The sequence below is a fragment of the Rousettus aegyptiacus genome, unplaced genomic scaffold (assembly GCF_014176215.1).
Source record: "Rousettus aegyptiacus isolate mRouAeg1 unplaced genomic scaffold, mRouAeg1.p scaffold_m13_p_5, whole genome shotgun sequence".
Classification (NCBI taxonomy): Eukaryota; Metazoa; Chordata; class Mammalia; order Chiroptera; family Pteropodidae; genus Rousettus; species Rousettus aegyptiacus.
In genome coordinates this window covers 119,852,780-119,876,856 of record NW_023416308.1, presented here as the reverse complement: position 1 = coordinate 119,876,856, position 24,077 = coordinate 119,852,780, and the positions used below count along the sequence as shown (strand labels likewise).

The 24,077-nt window shown below is 65.8% G+C and overlaps 1 protein-coding gene across 6 annotated transcripts; it reads right to left on the bottom strand.

Moving 5' to 3' along the window:
- NADSYN1 (NAD synthetase 1) lies at positions 1-24,077 on the bottom strand. 6 transcript variants are annotated; one of them, XM_016131404.2, is made up of 22 exons: positions 23,911-24,023; positions 23,057-23,381; positions 22,749-22,892; positions 20,529-20,645; positions 18,993-19,046; positions 18,522-18,611; positions 14,325-14,376; positions 11,753-11,841; positions 11,473-11,590; positions 10,666-10,797; positions 9,422-9,496; positions 8,504-8,628; positions 8,018-8,066; positions 7,482-7,584; positions 6,883-7,051; positions 6,290-6,425; positions 5,643-5,749; positions 2,476-2,607; positions 2,067-2,136; positions 1,834-1,962; positions 1,172-1,348; positions 1-235 (listed from the first exon to the last, which is right to left on the bottom strand). In XM_016131404.2, exons 2-22 carry the CDS (start codon positions 23,104-23,106, stop codon positions 185-187), a joined length of 2,169 nt encoding a protein of 722 aa, XP_015986890.2. In that variant the 5' UTR covers positions 23,107-23,381; positions 23,911-24,023; the 3' UTR covers positions 1-184. The 6 variants fall into 6 exon arrangements, with proteins under 6 accessions (XP_015986890.2, XP_015986901.2, XP_015986920.2 ...); XM_016131389.2 differs by having other exon boundaries at positions 185-235; positions 8,504-8,631; XM_016131415.2 differs by lacking the exon at positions 23,057-23,381 and having other exon boundaries at positions 8,504-8,631; positions 22,749-22,809; positions 23,911-24,077.

Below are 24,077 nucleotides of genomic sequence, written 5' to 3'. Positions count from 1 at the left end.
TGAGTTAAAAATCACATTCTCTTTATTTCAGCCTTTTTTTTTTTTTTTAAGGAACTGGACTTGAAAGGTCCCTCTCCCTTGAAATGTAAAATGATGAGACTCATCGAGGCCCGGCTCCGGGAGGAGTGGCCGAGGTCCTGCTGCAGGTCACTGGTGAGGTCAGCGCACCGCGGGAGGCCGGACGTCAGTCCACGCCGTCCAGGTCCTGCCGCTGCCCCCTCTCCAGCTGGAGAACCTGGGGTGGGAGGCGTGTGAGGACACAGTGTCCGCGGGCGCGGCTGCTGAGATGCGCGTTCGCACGGGGGGGGGGGGGGGTGCGGCAGGTCGTGAACTCGGACCCCTAGGAGGCGCTCGACATGGCCGAGTGCACACATGTGCACGGAAGGGCCCGGAAGGACGAGCCTCCGCTCTCGCGCGGTCGCCAAGGGCGACGTGTCCTCGGGCTTCTTTCTACAGCTGCCCATCTTCTGGCTGGCAGCCTCTGAACCCCATTTCTGACTTGAGGACGCCCACCGCTGAGCGCGTCTTGGTGGGAGCCGAGCTCCGGCTGTCGCAGACTCCGTTGGGGACATGGAGCCACCTCCAGGCGTGATAACCGAGCACGTCTCAGACACTGCCGGTGTCCCCTGGGGACACCGCCCCACCCTGAGACCCGCAGCCACGGCCACGCAGGGCCAGGCAGGCTCCGCCCCCAGGCTCCGCGTCTCCCCCGGCCTCAGGCGTGAGGTGGGCCCGGCTTCGCACCCCACCACCTGCCATTTCCAGCGCGTCCTGCCGTCCTGCTCCTCCCGGGAGGTGACCGCCAGGAGGGCCCACGCCTCACCTGCCGCCTCCCATGGAGAAGGGGGACCCACGCCTGCTTTCTAAATTGATTTTGCTAACCCTTCCTTCACTCTACGATCCACCGGTCAGAAGGGGAGAGGAAAGCCAGTGGTCGGGAGACGCGAAGCCGCCTGGACAGGCCGGCTGCCTGGCGAGGACAGCGACCGGTGACCCCGACTCCGTGGTGCACGGCCCCTCATTCTGGGGGCTCAGCACCGGTAGACAGAGCACACCCCCAAACAGCACGCGCCGATGGGCCTCAAACACACCGGCCCCTGGGCAGAAATGGGGAGGGCCGGACGACGGCCCCCTGTCCTCGGGGAGGCGCCCGCGCCCCGGCCGGACCCACCTGCGTGTCCACGCAGCGGAACTGCCACGGCCAGCCGCTGCGGTACAGCAGCGGCCGCGGGTCGAAGCGGCTGTCGTCGGGGCTGTAGTTTTCTGCGTGGCATGCGGGCGTAAGCGTGGCCGCTTTGTGCCGGTTCACGGAGTACGTCGCGAAGAACCGCTTCACTTTGTCGGCCACCTGGGGGGCGCGCAGTGCAAAGCTGGGGGGGGCCGAGGCCGGGGTCCCGCCCCGTGTCGCGGGGGGCTGCGCGGGCTGACGGGCCCCCCGCTGCATCTGAATGTCCCCGAAGGCAGGTGGACAAACGCCGGAGCTCGGGCTGGGCGGCCGGCGGAGCTAACGCAACGTGGGCTCCCGGCACGAGCGCCCTAGGACACGGCATCAGCCCGGGAGACCTATGCCTCAGGCTTCCGGCAGGTTCCGTGGGGACGGCCGCGTTGCAGGCCCCAGCCCCGGCGAGCCTGAGAGCGAGCAGAAATGCAGCGACATCCTGACCTCGCGCTTACTCCCCGCCCCTTAGAAACGGGGTGCAGGGTGCCCGCCAGGGTGTGGCCGCGCCCCGCTCGTGCCTGGGCCTGGGTGGGCGTCGTGGGAGAGGGTGCCACGGTTCAGAGGTCAGGCCGCAGCTACGTGCCCCGTGAGTCGGACCCCGCAGGACGGCGTACCTGGCGCGGGGTGTAGACGCCAGCCCAGGTGTGGAGGAGTCTGCAGAACATGCTGTAGGGCCCCATCTTGGCCAGCTTCCGGAGCCTTCCGAAGACAGACAGCTCCTCGTACGTCATCCCCATGTCTTCCTGCGGAGCAGACGGACAGGGCCCACGGGGGACGGCGGGTCAGTGTCTGGACAGCATGTCCAGACCCTCGGGGTCGGGCACCGTGGTGGAGCCACCAGCGTTACCTCATCGGTCTGGGACACCCGTCCGTCGGCCAAAGGCTCCAGCTCTGCAGTGGCCGGTGCCGCCAGGATGCTGCGGCCGGGACACAGAGGTCAGCCACGCGCCTGGGACTGGTTGGGTCAGCAGGTCGTGTTGAAGCCCCAGGCTCTGCGCGGCACAGAGACGGACGCACCGGCCGCCAGCCTCGCGGGGACCAAGGGGACCAGGGGCGCGGCGGCCGCCTCATCTGACCGTGGCCGCGGGGGCTGGGGAGCGGTGACAAGCAGGCGGGCAGGAAGGGGGCGCCTGGCTGTGGGGCCCCCGGAGGCTGGGGAGGTTTCGTCAGGCAGGAGGGGGCGGCAGGAGGCGGCCAGGGACGGGACGGGGCGGCCGGGGCCCGGGGCCCGGCCAGGCCTCGCGGGCGCCACTCACCGCTGCAGGGCGGGCAGCTGGAAGCGCTCGGCACAGAACTGGACGAAGGTCCTCAGGTCCGTCTTGCTCACGCCGCCTATGGGGTTGATGTCGGCGCTGGAGCAGTCGTACTTGGTCAGGTAGCCGAGGAGGCTGGGGGCAAAGGGAACACCGGGGTGCCGTGTGGCGGGCCTGAGGGGTGCCGGCCCCGCCAACGTGGGGGGGACGCGGGGCGGGGCGGCGGCCGCCAGTGACCGAGGAGGCAGGCGCTTGGCGGTGCCAGAGGGGGTGTGGGGCGGGCGACGGGCCTGGGGGCGACTGGCGTCCTGAGCAGGGGTGGGGCCTCAGCGCCCGGCTGGCAGCGGCAGGGGCACCCCCACTGCTGCCCACCCCGAGATGCCACCTATGGTGGGCGAAGAGAGGCCCCCAAGAGGCCCGCGCCCTACCCCCAGGACCTGTGACGACGCGACCTTACGGAGCAGGGACTCTGCGGCCGTGATTAAGGTGGGGACCTCGAGATGAGGCTTTTCTCCTGGACCCCTGGGGGGCACTAATCGCAACCCAGGGGTCCTCGAAAGCGGAACGCGGAGACGGGGGTGGGGGGACCACAGAGCGGCTGTGGCCACAGGACAGGCACAGGGAGGCTGGGCTGCTGGCTCTGCAGACGGAGGAGGGGCCGGGAGCCGAGGGCCGTGGCGCCTCCCAAAGCCAGGGAGGCCAGGGGGAAATGCTCCCCGGACGGCCCGGCCCCACGACGCGAGGCTTCGAGCCTGGCGACACCCGCCCTGAACGCCCACCGTGCGGAGCTGTGGGAGAAGACTCGCGCTGTCGAAGCCACTGCCTTCGCGGGTGTTTGTGACCGCAGCCGCAGGACGCCCGGCCCCCCCGGCCCCCCGCGGGCACCAAGCTCTCTGCCGGGACCGCTGCCGGCACCCACCCCCACCCCGAGCCCGCGCCCTGCCAAGGGGGGTCCCGGCCACGCACACTCGCTGTCTGACTCTCCCTGCGGGGTCCTCTCCTTACGAGGCCTCTGGGCTCTGGCCCCCCCCTTACCACGCCGAGTGTTCCCCTGAAACACCAGCATCAAAAGCGGCGGCTTCCAGCCACCCGCGACACTCGCCCACCCCTGATCCGGCCGGAAACGTGCCTGTCCTGTGAGTGCCGCCTGGCAGAAGCTGCTTCCAGGAGGTGGCCCCGGGGCGGGGGTGAGGGTCGCACCTCGGGGCCTTTGCACAGGCTGCCTGAGCTGGGCCACCCCCCACCCCGCCGCCCGCCTCCTGAGGACCTTCACAAACCATCGCTCCTCGGGGAGACCTTCCCTGGGCACCCCACTCACAACCCCGCTCCCCCACACTCCCCCCATCCCTGCTTCGGTTCTCGGGGAGCTTTTCGGGCGACACACCCGGAGTTCCTCGTGCAGCGCCTGCCTCCCGCGGCCACGGCAACACGGGACTCGTTCTTGCTTCGTCCAGCCCAGCCCCGGCCGCGCCTGACGTGGCAGACAAGCCAACGGGGGCGGCGGGACCCAAACCAGAGCCCGAAGCGACGAAGACGCAGAACCAGGAGCAACCGTTCGACAAGAACCAACACGCTGGAAAATTATAAACCCGCGCGTCCGCCCCGAAACGTGAAGGCAGAGGAGACGTGGCTGGGACCGACGAGGGGACGGGGGTGCAGCCCCCAAAAATCAACCCGCCACGGATAGGGCAGAAGCAGGGCAGAGCAAGCACACGGCGACTTCCGCCTCCCGACGAGAGGCCCGGCAGCCGAGAGCGGCGGTGACGACTCACCTGGGCGTCCCGAGTCATTTCCTAAACAGACACCTGCGAGAGTTCAAGCACCCAGAACCCAAGCCCTCCAACGAGGAAAAAAAAATATATATATTTTTTTTTCCTAAGATATTAAATATCAGAAAACAACGGATGAAACTTGTGAGGGGGAAAATGTTACAATAATATAATTATGTAACAGATGAAATTCTCGCACATTACGAAAGAGAAGGAAAACAGAACGCAACACGCCAGCACTCCCGTCTACTTCGTCTACACCGTCTACACCGGGGCTCAGCAGGTGCACCAGGACACGTACGCCCCGGCCCCCCAAGAAGTCGCTCCTTTACAGCAGCCCCGAAGGCAACAGAAAGGCAACGAAATGTGCACGGAGAGGGCGAGAACCCTCACCGGCTGCAGGGCGCCAATTCCAAATCGCTGTTACCTAGGTACTAAAACAGGATTTAAAAGTCTAAGGTATTTGGCAGAGAACGCGTCCGCAGACATGCAAGGATGCGGGAGAACGTCCCCGTCGCAGGTGGATGGATGAATCGACGGATGGAGGAAGAGACAGACGGATGATGGCGGATGGACAGAGGGCTGGATGATGGATGGTGATGGGTGCGTGGATGGACGGACGGACGGGTGGACGGACGGACGGACGGATGATGGGCAGAGGAACAGACAGGTGGGTGGGTAGATGGTTAGGCGCATGAAGAAAGCGGGCGGGTACGTGAGCAGATGGATCGATGGGTGCTGAGTGGGCAGGTGGGTGGGTAGACAGATGAAGGGATGAATAGGTGGGCGGGTGGACTGGAGAATAGATAGGTGAACAGAAAAATGGATGGACGGACCGAAGCATAGCTAAACGGAGGAATAAATGACAGATAAAGCTCCTCGGGTAGCAAGGAGCAGGTGGCCGCACCGAAGAGCCCGGCCGAGGCTGGAGGAGCGGCTCCCCCCGCCCCCGCGGCCCCGCCTGCCGGGTCGGCTGGGCTCCACCTGGAGAGCTCTGACCCTTGTCCCAGCCAGGGATCAACGTGAGAAGGAGTCTTCAGTCCCCATCGCCAACGACCTGTCTGGTTTGCAGTGAAAACTGGACACAGAGAAAGTTCGAGAGGCGCGGACTCGCCAAGGACAGAGAGACAGAGGAGGCTGAAGGTGCGGGCGCGGCGGGGGTGGGGCGCGGGTCTGGACACTGCGTGAAGCCTGGTGTGGGGGGGGCGCATCTTCACGCAGCCCTGCGAGATGCCGGCGGAATGACACCGCTGACGGACACGGGACGGCGGGACGCCCCCGCCGCGCACCCGGGCGCTGTGCGCGCGGCCGAGGCGTTGCGGAGACACTGCCTCCGGGAGCACTCCCCTCCGACATCCGGGGTGCTCGGGACCCCGCGCCGCTCCCGCCGCGCACACGCACCTCTCGTCCACGTTGGTGGACCCGAGCACCAGCAGTCCGCCGCCAGCGCCCCGAGACCAGAGGCTCAGCTGAGCGAAGAGGTAGGTGATGACCATCCGTAGCCGGGCCTGGGCGACAGGGGACGGGGGGGACGTCACCCTGGGCAGGGCACACGCGTGTGCTGAGACCACGGCCCCGTCACAGCGCGGCAGCAGCCTCTGGGGAACGGGGCTCTCCGTGTGCCCGGAGGCCGAGCCCGGCAGCCCCGCCGCCGGCCGCTCGGGCTGGCCCATCGCCACGGCGCCTGCGTGCGCTCGGCGGCTGCGAGTCACAGACGGGGGGACCTGGAGCCGGGGGCCCAGACAGCGTCAGCGCTGAGACCGGGCGGCAGGACCAGCTGGGAGAAACCCTCACACACACTGCCGCCCGTGCACTCCACGGGCACGCTTGCTCTTCCTCCCACACTCGTACACGCATGCACACACACACCCACGTACTCCGGCATGCTCGCACACGCAACACGCACACGGCAGCCCCCAGCCTCGCCCAGGCGGCCGCCTGGGCAGTGTCCCTGATGAGGCACGCGGGCTGCTGAGCCCGGCGCTGGCCGTCCCCGGGGTCCCCTGCGGCACCCCACGTGGTGACAACGACCCAGCCGGGGCGCACACCTGTATATTCTGCAGGGCCACGTTTTCTCTGCTGCTTCCTCCGTGAGCCGCAAACCGGGGGCTTTTGCCCGTCACCAGGTGGAAGATGCCCATGACGGCCTTCACGGCCGGGTCGATGCTGAGCCGCACGTGGTGGCTGGAGGAGGAAGCGCGTGTGCGGGCGTGTAAGCCGGGGACACACGTGGCACACGGTTACGCTTAGCCGAGGGAGGGGCACAGGGCGGTGGCACTGCTCTCGGCGCGGCACAAACCACCCTCTAGTTCTGGAACATTCACGCCCCCCGAAAGGAGCCTCCAGTCTCCTCTCCCGGCCCCTGATGACTAACCACTCTGTGCGGCTACGGAAGTGCCTGTCACAGGGATGGAGTCACATGACATGTCCTGCAACTGGCTTATTCCTCGCAGCACAATGTCCTCAAGGTCCACCCTCCCTGCCCGAGGCCAGAGAACGTCCCGCGGGTGGACGTCGGGGTGCACTGACACACGGGCTCCCTAAAATCTGGCTCAAAACACGAGAGGAGAAACCTGCCGGCTCCTGGCCATGCCCTTGACCACAGACGTGGCCGCAGCCCAACGCCAGGGACCAGCTCTACCTTCCAATCTGCTCGGCCAGCTCCCGGGCCCGGTCGCTCGTCTCCTGGGAGGAGTTCTCGCTGGCCATGTAGCAGGTGGTCAGCAGGCGCCCGCACAGCTCTTGGGGGTCCTGGGGGGTGTAGCTGACCTGGCTGGTGATGGCCCGGACGTCGGCCAGCACGTCCTGATCTGAAACGGGGGGGCAGGTGCCTGTGTGAGCGAGGGGCCCGCACAGCCCGGGCCCTCTCTGTCACCCCGGAGTCCTGTCAGACAAGCAGCACCACCCCCATTTTCCAGTCGTATACGCTAAGGGGACGTTCGGTGTCGTAGCACGTGGCGGGGGGACGTGGACCCGGGTCTGTCTGACCCCGAAGCCTGTGTGTGATCTTCCCACTGGGCCACGCTGAGAAGAGACAGCGACCGTGGGTCTCTGTGGCATCGTGACGGCCAACGTGGGCCCGGACCCCGGGGCAGGGACCGTGACGGCCTTGGTGTCCCAGGGCCGGGGACTTGGGCACGATGTTTCGGCACCTGAGCACATCCCCAAAGCCTCCTCCACCCACGCCGTGTGACTGGGCTCTTCCCCTGGGGCCTCCCTCGGACCACGGATGTCACCTACTTCCGTCCTTCACGGCCTCGCACACCTGGTGGCACATGGAGTAGACGAGGCAGGCGGTGGCCGCGCTGTCTATGCCGCCACTCAGGGGCAGGAAGAACCCCGCCTGGAACGGGGCGACCAGGCGCAGGCGTGAGCAGAGCCCTGGAGGAGCAGTGTGCCCCACACTTGGCCCGCTCCACCCGCAAACCTCGGTGGGGACCCACGATAAAGCACGCGGGTGTCTGAGGCCCCACTGGGGGGCAAACGATCCCTGCACCCCCCCGCCCCCACCGTGGATTCTAGAGGGCAGACCTTCCACCGCAGAGGGCAGCCGAGCCTGGTCTTCCATGGTCCGTCACAGACGGGCACGGCGCCCAGGCCAGCGGGAGGTGGCATCCTGGGCCCGTGTCCGCAGGCCGGAGGCCCCCAGGACTCCACAGGCAGAGCCAAAAGCCACGTGTGCCCTTCAGCCCCTGGCTACAGCAGACCAAGCTCCCTACCGAGTTGCAAACCGACTGGCAGAATGAGCAAAGTGAGCCGCGACACCGCAGACTCACCTGTTGGCTGCGTCTCAGGAAATCCCAGAGCCAGCAAGCAGGTCCGAGGCTGGGGAACGACGGGAAGCGTTAGGTTCGGGGCTGCCGTGCGGGTCTGCGGCTCACCTGGGGGCAGGGCCAGCGGCGGCCAGCAGCCCCGGGCTCCCGCGGCACGCCGGTCTCCGTTTGGGGCACCCCATGTGAATCAGCACATGTTAATCTCAAAACAGCCCTGGCAGCTCGGGACTGGCCCCAGCCCCATTCTGAATCGGGGAAACTGGGCCACAGAAAGGAAGGACCTTTGTGTCGAGGTCTCAGGCCAAGGAAGTGGCCCCGGGTGGTGCGGCTGCCACGTCCTCGCCCGCAGCCTGCAGCCCTGGTGACCGTGGCTGCCCCAGGCCGGTGGAGAACCGCCCGCGGGCTTGCTCCGTGCGGCCCTGCCGGGCACACTGCACGGGGCGGGGTGGGGCCGGGCGGCCCGGCTCCTCCTGCAGGAGGGCCGCCCACCTGATCTCCTCTCCAACGCTGTGGTACTTCCACTCCAGGGCCTCAGACAGCGGCTCCGGCACGTCCTCGCGGTGCGAGAGGGCGAAGTCCACCTTCACGCGGGGGTAGGGGCTCACCCGGCTGGCCTGCTGACGGAGAGTCACGACACGATGACGGCCCCTCGGCACCCAAACCCTCACGGGGCCCGGACACGGACTGGGGAGCAGGAGGCTTCAGCTGGCGGGGCATGCACGGAAGGACAGTGGTGGGGGGCGGGGGGGGGCCCTCCACTCCACCGAGGACGCCAGGACCCGACGGGCGGACGGGCAGGAGCGCCGGGCGACCGTGGTGGCATCGGAGCCCTCGCGTGCACGTCACGCAGGATTTGATGCGGGCGCCGTGGGCACAGCCAGCGGGGCCCCGCGAGATGAAACAGGCCTCCCCGCGGGGCCCGGCGACCCCACGGGCAGGCGACATGCGGGAGGGGTGGGGAGACGTGTCCGCCCGCAGCCCGGGCCCACGCTCACGGCGCCTCCTGCGGAACGCAGACAGAACGCAGAAACCACCCAAACGTCCACGCACCGGTGAAAAGTAACCACGACGCCGTCCGTCCGTTCGCGGACCAGTATTTGGCTATGAAAACACGGCGCTGACACCCGCCACCCACGGGTGGCCTGTGAACACGCTGTGCCCAGTGAAAGGAGCCAGACGCGGAGACCACGCGCCGTGGGACCCTTCGTCCCGAACGGGCAGGGCAGCGGCCCAGCGGTCACCGGGCGCTGGGGGAGGAAGGGGCGCCGGCGGCACGGGGCACGCGCGAACGCGCCGGAACCCCCAACGACGCGCCCGGCGGTGAGGCGCGGGGTGGAGGGGCGACGGCTCGGCCCAGCTGTCAGCGAGCGCCACGGAAAGCGTTGCCGGGGTCCGGCCAGCACCTACCGCCAGGTTGCGGGACGAAATCTCCGCCCTGTAGCTTCTCACGTCCTCCAGGTCCAGCGTGGCGGTGAGCACCTCCTGCAAGAGCGTTCCCAGGAGAGGGCGTGAACCCCCGCCTGTCCCGCTCACGCCTGCTCTCGACGCCTCCCCCGCACACGGGTGAGCCGAGCCTGCCGAGGCTGAGACTGGGGACCCGTGGCCCCTGAGGGGACGGGGGGAGGGGAAGGCCGGCGGCGTCGATGACCCAAAGCTCTTCCCTTTTGCTGTAGCCACCAGAACCTCTGCCCAATTCAGACACGTCCCGGCCGCCTGTTAATGAGGGCGCGGGACACAATTTGCTAAGGAACGCCGGCCGGGGTTTCTGTCCTTAAAATGGCACGTGGGAGCGAGGGCCCCTCTCCTGCCTTGGGACCATGCGGCGACGGGACGCTGGAGCTGCCGCAGCCATCCTGTGACCGCGAGGGGAGGCCACCCGAGGACGACACCCGCACAGAGGACGGCCCAGCGGGGGAAGGCAGAGGAGGGGCGTGCAGCCCCGGCGACCCACGCCGGAATCACGTGGCTGCGGGCCAAAAATGCGGAACCCTGGGGGTCTGACTTGGGGGGCCTGGGTGGCACCTGGCACCTGTGGGGCCCCACACACCTTATCCTGGTGCGGGCGGGCCCCGCCCACCCGCCGGTCCACACCCCCCAGGTCCCTGCAGTGTAGGCGCCTGGCCGAGCGTCGGGGCCAAGCCAGGCAGACGGCGAGGACAGCCACACACCGAGGCGCTCGTGCGCACGGGGCCTTTCCCTTCCTCCACCTCCCGCATTCGCCGCGGCGAATGCTGGACGACCGAGGCCGCTGGGGCACTGGGGACGCTGGCACTTGGGACGCGGCGCCTGGCTGACGGCTGGTTCCTGCGGCAGCCGCGGCCGCCAAGCCCTCGCCCCCGGGGGCAGGAAGGCACCGGGCGCCTTTCACGGCCGCCTTCGCTCGGCCGCTTCGACCCTGCGGTTTGGTCTCCCAGCCACCTCCTCCCCGCCGCGCTCCCCGAGGAAGCGAGGCAGGCAGGGCCGCGTGCTGTGTGGGGGCCAGCCCCCCGACCCCTCTGCCACCCACCAGGTGCAGAGGAAGCAAACAGGCGGGACGCCCCCGGGGGCCGCGCCGCACACCCTGGCGACGGCGGGACCCGAGAGCGCGGCCCCTGACCGGGAACCGGGCCGGAATGGCTCGACCCGTTGCCGCGGGCCACGCGGCTCCTTACCACGTCGGCCAGAGAGAACTGGGAGCCCTGAGCAAACACGCGGCCGTTCATGGCGACCATGGCGCAGCCGTCGTAGTACAGCCGGTCCCCGTCGCAGCCCTTCTGATTGGCCAGCAGGTAAATCCCCCCGTTCTGGAAAACACGGGCCGACGGCGGGTGTCCAGCGCGGCCCGGCACCTTCGCCCGCAGCGGCCGAAGACAGGACGCTCCGCCGAGCCGGCCGCTGCAGTCCCCGGCCCCCGGCCCCCGCGAGGCCCCCCGTCGGGGACGCACGCACACGGGCACGGACGGCGTGGGGCGAGGGAGACGCGCCGGGCCTCCCGGGGACCGAGTGCCACGGGAACTGTTTCCCCCGACAGCCCCGAGAGGCGGCACTGCCCTCCGCCCCGCGGGAGGCACGGCAGAGCGGAACACACGGAGCCGCGGGAGGTGCCCGAGGCCCAGCGCCAGCCTGACGCACCCGTCCCGCGAGCGACCGAGCCACACGGCCGCGCGGTGCCACGCTGGCCCAGGCTCGCCGCGATGCCGACAGGCGAGCGGCCCGTCCGGAGATGGTGTGCGGCCACGTGCCCAGCGCCCCGCTCGAGGGCGGGGTGACGACAGGGCCGGCCCGTGGGCTGGACGCGAGGGCTGACCGAGGCCAGGCGGGGGCCCCCAGGGCGTCGGGGCATGCTGGCTGTGCATGGGCCGCGTCCAGCAGCACCGAAGGGCCACCGTGCGGCGCCACGCCGTGCTGGGCCGGGGGCGCCCCGAGTGTGCGAGACGGGGGTGCGCACGCTCGCCCCGGTGTCCCGGCCCGACGCCTACCTTGGAGGTGGCCATGGTCACCAGATCCACCCTGGCGTGGGCTTTGCGCAGCACGTGGTGGCTGCCCGAGGCGTTGGTGAAGATCTCCACGCCGTCCAGGCCCATGTCGATGTGCGGGCTGCGGGTGGAAGCGGGTCAGGAGACCGCCGCGCTCCCCAACCCGCCCTCCCAGCCCCCCGAGCCCTCGGGGTGTCTCCACAGCCCACAGCCTTGAGCCCAGGACGTCTGCAAAGCCCCGGCCTCCCGAGAGGACGGGCTCTGCGGCTCGGGGCGGACTGACCTGTGGGGCGTCCAGAGCTCCTCGCAGACCTCGCTCCCGATGCAGGTGTCCTGCGTGGCCAGCACGGCGTCTCCGAAGGGCACGGTTTCCTGCAGTCAGGAGGCGAGAGGGTGCGGGACCCTCAGCTGTCCCCGTCGGGGCTACGTACTGACCTAGGACCCCAGACGTCGCTCGGAAGACGTCCGTGAAGTCCACCGTCTTGCTTTGAGCCCTAGACGGGTCCCTCGGCTCAGAGTGCTGCAGCCCAGGCGGCCCCGTGGCAGCTGGCACCCCCTGCCGGCCCTTCCCGTCCCTAGTCACAGCCGGCAGCTCGCTGTGGCTGCGACAAGCCGACTCAGCTCGCGGCGTCTCCGGGGGCGCGAATCGCCACCCCCCTCTGTTTTTAACGAGATCGGTCCTCGTTTGTCGTGGGCGCTCAGGGCTGGACGTGGCGCTTGGCACGTTTTGTGTCATCGATGCGCCTGACGGTGTGACCAGGAGGCGCCCCACGCCTGCATCAGAAACGACCACGGCTCACGAAGTTCCCGACACCCGAGGACGGTCGCCCGGCTCCCGGGGGCAGGGCGGGAAGCGGCACGTGGGCGTGTCCGTCACCCAGGCCACGCCACGAACCACGGGTGGTGGCAGCCTCTGCGCGGGGACCCAGCTCCCCCAATCCAGCGGCTCGGGGCGTTTGCGCCACCTGTCCCCAGGCAACAAGAACGAGCAGGACCCCTCGCTGCAGACTGCACCCCACGTGGGTTTAGCGGGTCCCCACTGGGATTTTGGGGTGTAACAGGTCCTGGGAGAATGAAAGGGGCATGTCTCACGGTAAGAGGCTGCTGCCGAAATGGTCGCTCACCCACGTGCACGCACACCACACACACGCACATATGTGTGCACGCACAACAAATACACAGCACATGTGTGCACTAATACATGCACATACATGTGTGCACGCACACACATATCCACACAGCGCACACTCCTGCACACATAAGCACACATCCATGCACACGTGTAGTCACAGACTCACACATGCACACTAACATGCATGCACATATGTATACCAACATAGCACACACTCATACACACATGCATGCATGCACATGCACTCACAGTACACACACACTTACATGTGTACACATACACAGTACACACGTGTGCAGACACACAGTACACACTCACACGCACAGTCACACACGTGGGCCGCACTGAGTCATGTTGATTTTTAAATGTGCTCATGGCTGCAGTTGGTGGTCAGAACGTTCCAGGTCACTCGGGAGTGACCAGAGCTGGCTGGGAGTCTCTTCCCCAGGTCTCGGCCGTGCCATTCCGACCGCCCGTGAGGAAGGCCCTGGCCCAAGCCGGTTCCCCGGAGAGCCTCTCGGGGACCAGGGCCAACTCTGTGACTTAGTCTGGCTCCTGAACGGGGTTGGCCTCAGCACCACACCCTCAATGGCAGAGAGGACGACGGAGCCGGGCCCGGGGATCAGGGGAGGGCATCTGGCCTCCTGAGGTCCAGGGCCGTCCCTGCCGACCTGACCCACCCCCAGGTTCAGAGGCTCGGTGCATCCGCACGGCCTACCTGACCACGATGATTACGGCCACAGAGAATGTGGTGTGATGGGCTAAATCATGTCCCCCAAATTGTATGTTGGAGGCCTGACCCCCAAAACGTCAGAATGTGGCTTTATTTGGGAACGGGACCTTTAAAGAAAGGTCACTGGGGTGGGCCCTAGTCCACCGTGGCTGTGTCCTCCTAAGGAGAGATGGGGACACAGACTGCACAGAGGGACGACCACGGGGGGCCACAGCGAGGAGGAGATGGCCACCCACACGCCCAGGAGAGCGGCCTCGGGGGGAACCGCCACCCACACCTGGAGCTCGGGCTCCGGCCTCCGGGACTGGGGACAGTGAGGGTCTGTGGTACGAGCCACCATCTGTGCAACTCCCTTGGGGGAGTCTGAGCAAATTAACACCCCTGGCAACCAGAGTGGAGGCACGGAGGAGCCACAGCAGTCGGGGGCCTCCCCAAAACCCCGTGTGGGTCCCCGGCTCCCGGCCGCCCACAGGAAGTGGGCGGGGCAGGGTCCTGCTGACCCTCCCGGCAGCTTCCAGCAGGACGAGGACAAACGAGGCCCCAGACCGGGCTGCGCAGTCAAGCTCTGGGCCCGGCCAGTGGGTTCAGAGACGGGACGGGTCGCCAACGCTGGGGATTTACAGAAGGCACAGGCAGCCACGTAATGTCCTCCGTGAGTTTATGACAAGAAAGGCCCAGGCCTGGCTTCTTGGCTCCCCGAGGCACCGGCCCCAGCAGGAAGCAGCCGGGTGGGGGGGGGGTGGCAGGAGATACTCTCCGTGCTCCCCACGGCACACCACCAGCTAAGCCTGAGGAGAGGGGACCCGAACACCGTTCCGGGCTCTCACGAGACCCCCCCAACTCGGGCAGAACCCCCTCGCTGGGTCGATCACTTCCATGAGCCACGAGGGTTCTGTGACTTTGACACCAAGGCTCCTGCCCACGTGGTCCGCCGCCAGCCTTGGAAGGTGGCACATGACTGAAAACTGTGTTTCGTTCCCCGAGACTCACCTGCTCGGTCACCTCCTGGATCATCCGAGGCAGGAAGTACTCCTCTGTTTGCCTGGGAAGGGACCCGCAGAAGGAAACCACGTCATAAAAACGGAGCGCGGCATCGAGATGCAACGAAGCCAAACCAGGATCTCGCCCTCCCTGTCCCGGCGTGAAGGACAAGGCACGGGGACCACTGAAAAGAGGGCACGTTTCCCGTGCAGGAGTCTGGGGGGGGGTCCCCGATCATGGTTTCCGAGTGACAGAGACCATCTGCATTCACCCAACACACAGTCACACACCTGCGTCATCATTGAAATACCCAAAAACATCCCAAATTCTATAACACGGACAGAAGAGTTGAGGACACAACCTGAGGACAAGGCACCCCAAGGTGCTCCACTAAAAGGCAGCACTGAGAAAGTAGATGGCTCAGCAATTTGAGCTCGAACAGACCAGTGCAAGGTGCCGCGTGGAGACAGTTAATTAGCTCTATTTCTCTCCTTTCTTAGAATTCCCAAGAGCTTCGGGGTGGAGGAGCCCTGTGGCTGTTTTTCTTAAGGAAACTTTCAAGGCTGAGAAGTGGAGAGGGAGATGCCGCCTCCCCTCACGCACAGAGGGGCCGGGACGAGGGGCCCCGCCCACCCCGAGCTTCCGAGGTTCATCCAAGTTCACGCTGGGCTCTGGGTCTTCCCGCACAAGGCAAAGCTGGTGCATGTGCCCCGGCACGAGGGAGGGGGGCAGGCGGCAGCCGGCCGTGGGGCGCTCGCCGTGGGGCGCTCTCGCTCACGCCCTTGTTTCTGCTAGCTGTGGGGGGTGGGCGTCCTCCCGTTCTCCGGCTTTTTAACTTCCATTGACCCAGTCGGTTTGGCAGGAAGGGGCCTCACGCGATGCCATTCACGTCGTCCTGAGCTCGAGCGACGCTGAGCCTCCCGCACGTTCATGGGACTTTTCTTCTGCGAAGTGTGCCTTGCTCTGTTTCTTTCATTTTCCCCATGTCCCTTAACTTGACTATTTTTTTGGCTTTTTCTTACCGATTCAGGGTTCCTCATAATGTCCTGAACAATAACTGCCATTTGACCTGTTGGCTCAGCATCTACCAGGAGGAATTGAGGAGACTATCAGCTAAGACGGATGCGGTGTGGACCGGGGCCAGGCGGTGTGGGCGGGGACCGGGCAGTATGGCCGGGGGCCAGGCGGTGTGGACGGGGGGCAGGTGCTGTGCCCTGACACGCGGGCCGGCATCGTCCCCGACCCCACAGGTTGGTGGCTGCAGTGACCCCCTAGGCGCAGAGCAGCTGGGTTGCTGTGTTGGCCTGAAGCTGCTCAGCGGTGGAGCCCGGGGCACCCCTGCCCCCACGGGCACCTCGGTGCGTGGACCAGGCATGCCCGATCCCCAGGGGCCGGCGGTGCGCGCTCTCCCGTGAGACACAAGTTCCTAAGGTCGAACTTGACAACCTTGACTTTATGATTTGCGTTTTCTGCGTCTTGTTTACAGATTCCGTTCCTGGCCCAAGCTCACGACAGTATTCTCTGGTACTGCCTTCTAGAAGATTTATACTTTCTCGTGTAAATGCCTGATCCTCCTGAAGGTGTTGGGGCCAGTGACTTAATACTCCCCCGCCTATGTGCAGGAGCCCCGTAAACACCTAGAAGGACGGGGCTTGGAGGGCTTCCGGGTGCGTGAGCACGTGGGGTGTGCGGACCGCGTTGCACTTGGCGAGGGTGCGGGGGCCCCCGGCCCTGCCCTACACCGTGCCCCAGCTGTCCCTGAGCTCTGTCCTCTTAAAACGAACTGGTGATCTAGCGAGCAAGTTTCTCTGAGTTCTGTGAGCCGCTCCGGCAAATCAGCTGAACCCGAGGTTCCGGGGCTGTGGGGCCCCCAGTCTGTGGCCGGTAGGTCAGAAGCACAGACGACAACTGGACTTGCGGCTGGGGTCAGAGGTCTGAGGGGAGACAGTCTTGGGAGACCGAGCGCTGAACCTGTGGGGTCTGATGCTGTCTCAGAACTGAGTTAATTGCTTAGCAGCGTTAGAATCGTAGAAAATTCTGGAAGCTGCGTTCCAGCGAAGGAGCAACTGACGCGAGACGGGCAGTGGATGCGGGAGCCGACCGAAGCCAGGGGAGAGGGACGAGGTCCCCGAGGAGCACGCGGAAGGGGTGCCGCTGGGCAGCAGGCCCGGCGGGCACGGGGCAGGCGTGGGCGCAGGGCAGGACCGTCTGCGGACGGCGGGCGCGCTGGCTGAGTGGGTCCAGACGGCAACGGTGGAGGGCGACGGGGACGTGGCAGCTGACTGGCGCTGGGGAGGGCCACCGGGCGAACGAGGCCGACTCGGCACACGCACGGCCTGCAGCCCGGCCGCGAACTTACTCGGAACCCCGTGAACACCGGGCCATGGCTACCCCGGAGAACTCCGAGTGTCCTCACCAGGAGGACGAGGCGCAGAGACCGAAGGCGAGGCCGTGGGTGTGCTGAGTCCCGGTTCCCCAGGGCAGGAAGTCGCCACACGACAACATACGCACATCCCTTAGAAACGCGGGGCGAAGACCCCGAGGTTACGGGGAGAACGGCGCCGGTGGACACCGGACAGCCACCGGGTGCGGGGCTCGGGGACGGGGCAGAGCGGGACGGGGCTTGGTCTTGTCTCCCAGCCTATGGAACTGCATGTGACTTTTCAACTGTGTCATTACGTAAAAGGCAAACTCTTCGCGCCGGGCGTATAGAACGGAACAAACCGCTGGCCAGATCGCAAAAGCGTCATGTGAAGCCAAGGTGACCAGTGAGAGAGGATGCACACCGCGCGACTCCGTGTGGGTGACGCGTAGCAGGGCCACCACGCGCCAGGGGCAGGGCGTGCGAGGGGCACGTCCCCGGCTCCTTCAGGGCGGGGCCGGCACAGAGATGCACAACCCGAAGCGCCTAAGCTTGCACGACGGGCGGTGTCTTATCACAACGCGATAAAAAAAAAAAAATGCTTTTAAGTAAACATTACTCGCTATATTAGTCTTAAATTTTAAAGTCGAAAGAGAATTTTAGCCATCTTGTTACTCAAAATATCATTCCCATCATCTTCAAAGTGTTCAGAGCAGCGAGAAAAGTGTTTTAACACGTTTTTTAAAAACTAGCATAGTACTAGCATCCAAATCTGAAAAAGAGAACATAATCCAGAATCAACGCTCACAAGCTGAGGCAAAGTTCGACACACCAGGCTCGTCTGGAGTTTGTTCTAGACGCGTAACGATTACTCCATCTTCATCTCGACCTACGCTAGCTAAGGAGACGTGTAATAAATACAACGTCTATTCCCAGTAATTTAAAACCCCAGCGTAAAAATGACTAGAGACGGATATAAATCTGAAACCAAACGCAGAAGCAGGAGGAGCTTTGGGAGTAAAAACTGAGAAAAAGACACAAACGCTGGTTGTCAAAGACATGTGTTCTAGGAATGATCTAGAACACTGTTCCAGAAATGCGGGCCAACAAAAGCAGCTAAAAAATGCACCGAGAGGGGTACATGCTAGAAAGAAGTAAAATTGGTTGCATAGTGTATCTACTTGAGGCAAAAACTAAGCAAACCAACAGAAAAGTGCCGGCCACAGCAAGAGGAGGTACCAAGGTGGCCGATTACCAGAGCGACACACGGAATTCCAGTAAAAACCTGAACCGTGGAAACACGTAACGACCCCATTTACCACAGTGGCGGCGACGGCGGGACCGAGTGCGGCGAGCGCCCGGGACGGGGCCCCTCGCTGCGGGGTGACGCTGCCCCCGGGGATGTGTGGTCACGTCTGGGCATGCCGCTGGCTGTCACGGATGGACGTGTCTGTTGGCTGGAGGCCAGGCGCTGCCGCGCACCTCTGCACCTCTAACGCGGCCCACAACGAGGACGACCCGGCCCCACAGTGCGGGGCCGGGGGCGAGCAGCCCTGATACGCGGCCTCACGCCAGACGTGACGCGGCAGGTGACCAGGACCGGCGGCCGACAGTTCCACGGGGCCCGTGCCTGGCTGGCGGTAGTTTAACCAGCAGCGGCAAAGCAGCCATAGCTAAACGACAGGTCCCAGGGGCAGGGACTTCGCCCCGGATTCTGTGTGTCTCCCCCAGGACTGGGACCAAGGCTATGTCTGGGAAGATGTGGAATAAACCGGCACGGGGCGGTCGCCCCGGGGAAGGTCACGGTCGTGCGGACGGGGACGGGGATGGGGACGGGGACTCACCGGCTCCTGGACCACGGCGTGAACCAGCGCAGCTCCTGGTAGTTGCCTTCATTTGCCAAGGCCATCTTGGGTCTGATGAGCAAGATCCTCCTACGGGCAGGGGGACGTGAGTGTCCCTGAGGGGGACACGGCCAGTGGACAGGGAGCGGCCCGCGCGTCCGCCTGCTCGACAGTGGACGATGACGGGGCAGCTCAGACGGCAGCTGTGCACTCTGCGGGTCTGCGAGGGGGACGTCGCGAGGCCACCCTCCCTCGATTGACCTCTCAGGGCCGTGCGTCCCCAAACCCTGCCCTGCGGCCGCTCTCCCTCTAAACCTACGGGAGCCGTGGAGGTGGCGGCGGGGACCGGGAGGAGCAGCGTCACACGCGTCGCCTGCCAGGCCCGGGCGTTTCCAGAGGCGGCCCCTCGAGGACCATGTCACGGGCTCCGGCAGGGGCGCGGGGGCCGCTGTGTCCCCGGGGGCCACCCACCTGTTGAGGAACAGCACCCTGCAGTTGTAGCGGACGCCTCGGTGCATCACAGGCCTGCGGGAGAGGGGACGCACGCGTCGGCCACGTGTCCGTGAGTCCCTCGCGAGAACCGGACGGCGGCTCTGCCCCCGACTCAAATCACAGGTGCAAGCGAGCGAGGGGCCCCCGCGTGGCAGTCGCGAGGCGGGGCGTCCCGGCCGAGCACAGCGCTGTCCGCGCAGGGCTGCTCCCCGCCGCCGCGCGCCTCCCGGCGGCCACGCCCGTCCCTGTGCTCACGTCCTGCTGCCCTGTCGCCTCTCCGTCCCCGACTGGCCTCGAGCGCAGCCCCCCGCGCCTTGCCAACTCTCCCCCGGGGCCCCGTCCCCGCCGAGCCCCTTCCAGAATGCTGGCTGCGGGGCAGATCGGTTCACCCTCGGGGCAGACACCGTGCTCCCTGTCCCCTCCCTCGCCACCTGACACTGTCCCCCTCTGCACGGGACGGGCCATGCTGGAAAGGCCAGGCGGCTGGGGCCGGCCCAGGGTGACAGCTTGGGCGCCAGCGCCAGCATGGCGGGCACCGGGGAGACGGGGACGCCTTACGGGAGCCGACTGCGAGGCCGGGCTGCCGGGGAGAAACGAGCGGGGCTGATGAATGCTGGCGGTGCCCGGAGCACAGGACACCGGCGCCGACGGCGTGGGCTCTGGAGTCGGGGGGCCGGGTCCCCCACGCCGCCTGCCACCAACTGTCACGCTGACCTCTGCTCGGCCCTCAGTGGGGAGTCCGGGGCAGGATGCGGGCGGGGCAGCCTCTCCCCGGCACCGGCCCCGGCCATGCACACGGACACCCCCACGAGTCACCCCCACCCCTGTCCCCATCCCTCCTCTGAGCCGAAGCCAAGTCAGCACAAAACGTGCGATGAGTGCAGGGGACACTTTAGATAAAGCCGCTGTGCAGTGACCTTCCGGTGTGTCGCCGGAGCGAGCCTCTCGAACCCCCTCCGCCCACCTGCCTCCCTACCTACAGCTGCGGAACTCAACCCACGTGTGCCTACGCCACACCGCCTCGCACCCGTGAAGCCACACCCAGGCGCCCACGCCTGCCACCTGAACCGCGACCCACTGCGGGGGAGCTGCACCACGTCGGTCTGCACCCGGGAAACACGCTCCCCTGGGACTACGCGGTCGGCGGGTGGACAGGGAGTGACGCGCAGCCACCCCAGACTGACCGCTGAGGGCAGAAGGTGCCGTCCGTGTGACGGGGTGAACGCGGGGCTCCCCCTTGTGCTAAGCGTGTTTGCCCGTGCTCGGGCACTCTTGGAAGACCACGCAAAGGCTGCTTCCAAGAGCCGCCTCCACTGGGGGTGGGGACGAGGTGTCTGCGGGGCTGGGGGCGACCAAACCGACTTTTCAGCAGGGCCCTCGTGCATCCTCTGAGACGTGCAGATTTCACACCCTGGAAGTTAGATGGCGCAGGATGCGCCATGTCCCTGAACTGCCCCCCACTGCCCCGCCGCCTTGCAGAGCTTGCCCACGCACACTGCCCGCCTTGGCACTCACATTCCCACGTCACAGATGATGTCCTGAGTGACCGGAGACACCAGGAGGGCAGCCAGGACTTGCAGGGAGTGCAGGAGGGTGTCCGACTCGTGGTAATGGTCCCAACAGCCGTAGCCGCTGCAGAGGTGGGGAGCAGAGGGTGAGCCTGGGGTGCGCCGGGGGGCGGGGGCCAGTCGAGCCGGCCATGCCCGGGTACCACCTAGGCCCTGGGATCTCCCGAACGCCTCCTGTGCGATTCTGCGTGAGGCCAGAGTTAGGGTCGCTGCTACAAAAAATGATGCATTTCGTCAGAAATGAAGGCACCAGGCCCCTGCCCCTTTCTCCTAGTTTTAAGTTGCTGTGAGACATTCTTTCTTGTGTGAAGAAGCGTCGGCCTGTGGATTATTTTAACTTAATGTGGCCAAAAGCACCGTGATCTACAGAGAAACATTCCTCAGGCGGGGAGAGCACGAACGGCCTGGAGACACCACTCACCCAGCTATTCCCACCCGGGCTTCCCGCTGCAGGTGCTTTTGGCGGGCCGAACGGGGTCCCCCAGAAGCCGCGTCCCTGTCCTAGCCGCAGAACCGGTGAGAACGACCTCATGTGGGAACAGGGTCTTTACAGATGTAATTAAATCAAGGGTCTCGAGACGAGATGACCCTGGATTACGTGGGCAGGTGCCAAATCCAGTGGCGAGTGTCCTCATCGGACACGGAGGAGGATACCCGGAGAAGAGGGGAAGGCAGGGAAGGCTGAGCAGGGGCCACGAGGCAAGGAACTGTGAGCTGGGAGCTGGAAGAGGCAGGAAGGACCCTCCGAGAGGCTGCCCGGCCTTGCCCTGCGACACCCCGATTCTGGTCTCCGGTTTGTGGAACTTGGTCACAGCGCCCTGGAAAACGACCACAATGCACCGGGACACCAGCAAACCGAAGACTGGGTTGCTGCGTTACGAAACGCGGAGTGTTTGTAAACCGACTCCACACCTTCGGAACGCCTCCCGCTCCGCCACGCGGGCTGCGAGCGACGGTGCAGACGCTGACGAACGGCTCGCGCGCGGGCAACGCCGCCGCCGGCCTCGGCCGCCGCCCCGCCTGGCACTGCGCGGCTCTGGGCTGCCGGTTCGGAGGCGGAAAAGCCCGCGTCTCAGGTGAAAACGGGGTCGAGGAGATGCCCCGTGATGGGGAGATCTGGGTTTTCCATTCCTCTCCAGCGGACCCCCGCTTTGTGGGTTCCCGCTCTCTGGTAGCTCCCAGGTGTCCCCTCTGGGGGGGGGGTGGGGAGCTGGACTGATCCACGGGGACAGGAAGACGCTGTGTTGGGGAGTGACCTGGCTCCTCTCCTGCCTCAGTTTCCCCTCTGTAGGTTGCTGGAAATAATAAACGGGAACCCAGCTCGGTGGGGCCCTCGGCCCTGCCCGATATGAATCAACCATCGGGGACCCTTGAGTTAAAACTCCCTCCTTTTAAGATGACCCGTCCAGATTCGGGGGAGGGGTGAGGAAAAGAACAGGACAAAGAAAGGGGTGAGTCCTAACCTCTAAGTGCCCGGATGGCGACTATGCGAGGGGGGCCGGGCTGTGGGCCGCGACCCCTCCAGGGGGAGGAGCAGACGGAAGGCGGGGATGAAGCCTGAGCTCGGGGGCAGAGGTCGTGAAGCCTCTGGCCCCGGGTGCCACGGCCCCTGGGCCCTGGTGGTCAGGGCACGAATGGAGCCGCAAGCGAAGGCAGGGCTCACTCACAGAGTCCAGAGACGGGGAGGAAGGGGGCCTTCCGAGGCCCGGGGCATGAGGCCCGCTGGCCGGCATCCACGGCCACAAAGGAACCGACCGCAGCCCGTGAGAGGCTGGGCGTAGCAACCGACTGGTCAGTTTTGAACAAGGGACGAAAAGGAAATCAAGGAATTGGCGCCAGGGCACCCCGAAAAGGCAGAGCTGAAGTGAGGCTGTGCTGGCTTAGCTTACGGAGAGGCGCTGAGACTGGCCCCCGAAACCTGCTGATAGGCACATGATGGCCTGGGGCGGGCGGTGGTTCCAGAGAAGCTGCACGCTTTCCTCAGCCGCCCCCCACCCCAGTCGGCCCACAGAGGACTCTCGGGCGCCTGGCCTCGCAAGGCCTGCTGCTGTTCAGGGGTTTCCCGCAGTCTCCTCTGGGGGCCGCACCCCCGCTGGCCCCAAACGGCCGCGGGAGCTGACACACACCGCCCTGCCCGCCCCAGGCTGTCCGCGAGCGCGGCTCTCACCATATCTCCAGCTCTGGTCCAAGCCTGTATCTCGCTCCCTTCTGTTTGGCAATCTCGATGCCTGCGCGTACAGAGAGGGAGGGAGAGGGGGGCGGGTTCAGCACCCAGGGCGAGTGCGAAGGCAAATACGAAGCTTGACGCGCTCTGTGTGATAAAAACCAACACCAGACAAAACTCTCCACCACGGGGCCGCCGAGGATGCACCCCCCTGCTCCCACCTGTGGGAGGCGGGAGCTGGGCAGGGCCTGACCCTCGGCCCTACGGCAGAGGTCGCGCCCCGGCGGCTTATTAACATGTGGGAGACGGACCGTGCGTGCACAGGCGGCATGGGAAGGCCCCAGCGAGCGGCCGGCGCCATCAGCCTCTGGCTCTGGGCAGCAGCCCCCGAGTGCAGTCTGGGAGAGGAGGCCGGCTGTGGGGAGGTGGCTCCGCCACCCCGAGGTGCCTCTCTTCACCCCAACTAGAGTTGCTCGGAGCTCCGGTGAGCCGCAGGCAGGTTGATATTGAAACAAATAAAAAGAATGAAGGGCCGAGGCACCTGGCTGGTAAGATGTCCTCAGTGGAACTATTCTGCTCTCGCCGGCCCTCCCGCAGCGAGCAGTGAGCACAGGTGGAGTGGCCACACCTGCGGGGCTGGGTAGGAACGGTGCACACACGCGCTCTCAGGCATGAGCCGGCATGGCTCTCCCACAATGCACCCTCGTTTCTAAGCTCCCAGGTCGCTCCTCTCCGCCAGCCTCTCCCAATGCCCGACCCCCAGGAAGGTTCTCAGTCCCAGAGACCACCACTGCGGGCGCCTCACCACGGCCTCACCGGTGGCTGGCCGCCCTCTCCCCTTGAACACTTCTGAGGCAGGGGCAGCTCGGCTCTAGATAGGACACATGAGACCCCAGAGATATCTGAGGACAGGGACACCCCAACCCTCCAGTCTCCACCTCTGACCAAGCATGTGTGCCAAGTGACCCCAGGCACTGTAAATATTCGGAAGGAGGGCGGCCTGCGCACTTACACGGACGTGGCCGGTATCTTTTATCTGTCTCCACGCCCACAGCTGCAAGTTTCTCCAAGGCCAAGCCGTGCGTGCGTGCGCAGCGAGGATGCCAGGCCGGCCGGAGGCGACCTTTGCCCCTCCTTCCCCCTCCCCCTGCTGTCCCAGACTCACTCTTTAAAATCCTTTGCAAATTGCCCTCGAAGTCCAAGGCCCACTGGTTCAGCGCGCAGGTGGCCACGGTCACTTTCCGGCCCATCCTGACGACAGCAGGAGGGCTCTGGAGCTGAGTCTTCCGGTGCCGGAGAGTGGACAGCAGAGCAGCGGCGTCAGGCCCCGCC

Coding starts and splice junctions, on each gene's coding strand:
- NADSYN1 (XM_016131389.2), bottom strand. CDS start 23,106: ATGGCGCCGGCCGCTCGCTGGGGCCTTCCCATGCCGCCTGTGCACGCA. Junction 20,646..22,748: donor GGACCAGAGCTGGAGATATG/GTGAGAGCCGCG, acceptor CCACCTCTGCAG/CGGCTACGGCTGTTGGGACC. Junction 8,067..8,503: donor AGCGTTGGAGAGGAGATCAG/GTGGGCGGCCCT, acceptor GTCGTTCCCCAG/CCTCGGACCTGCTTGCTGGC.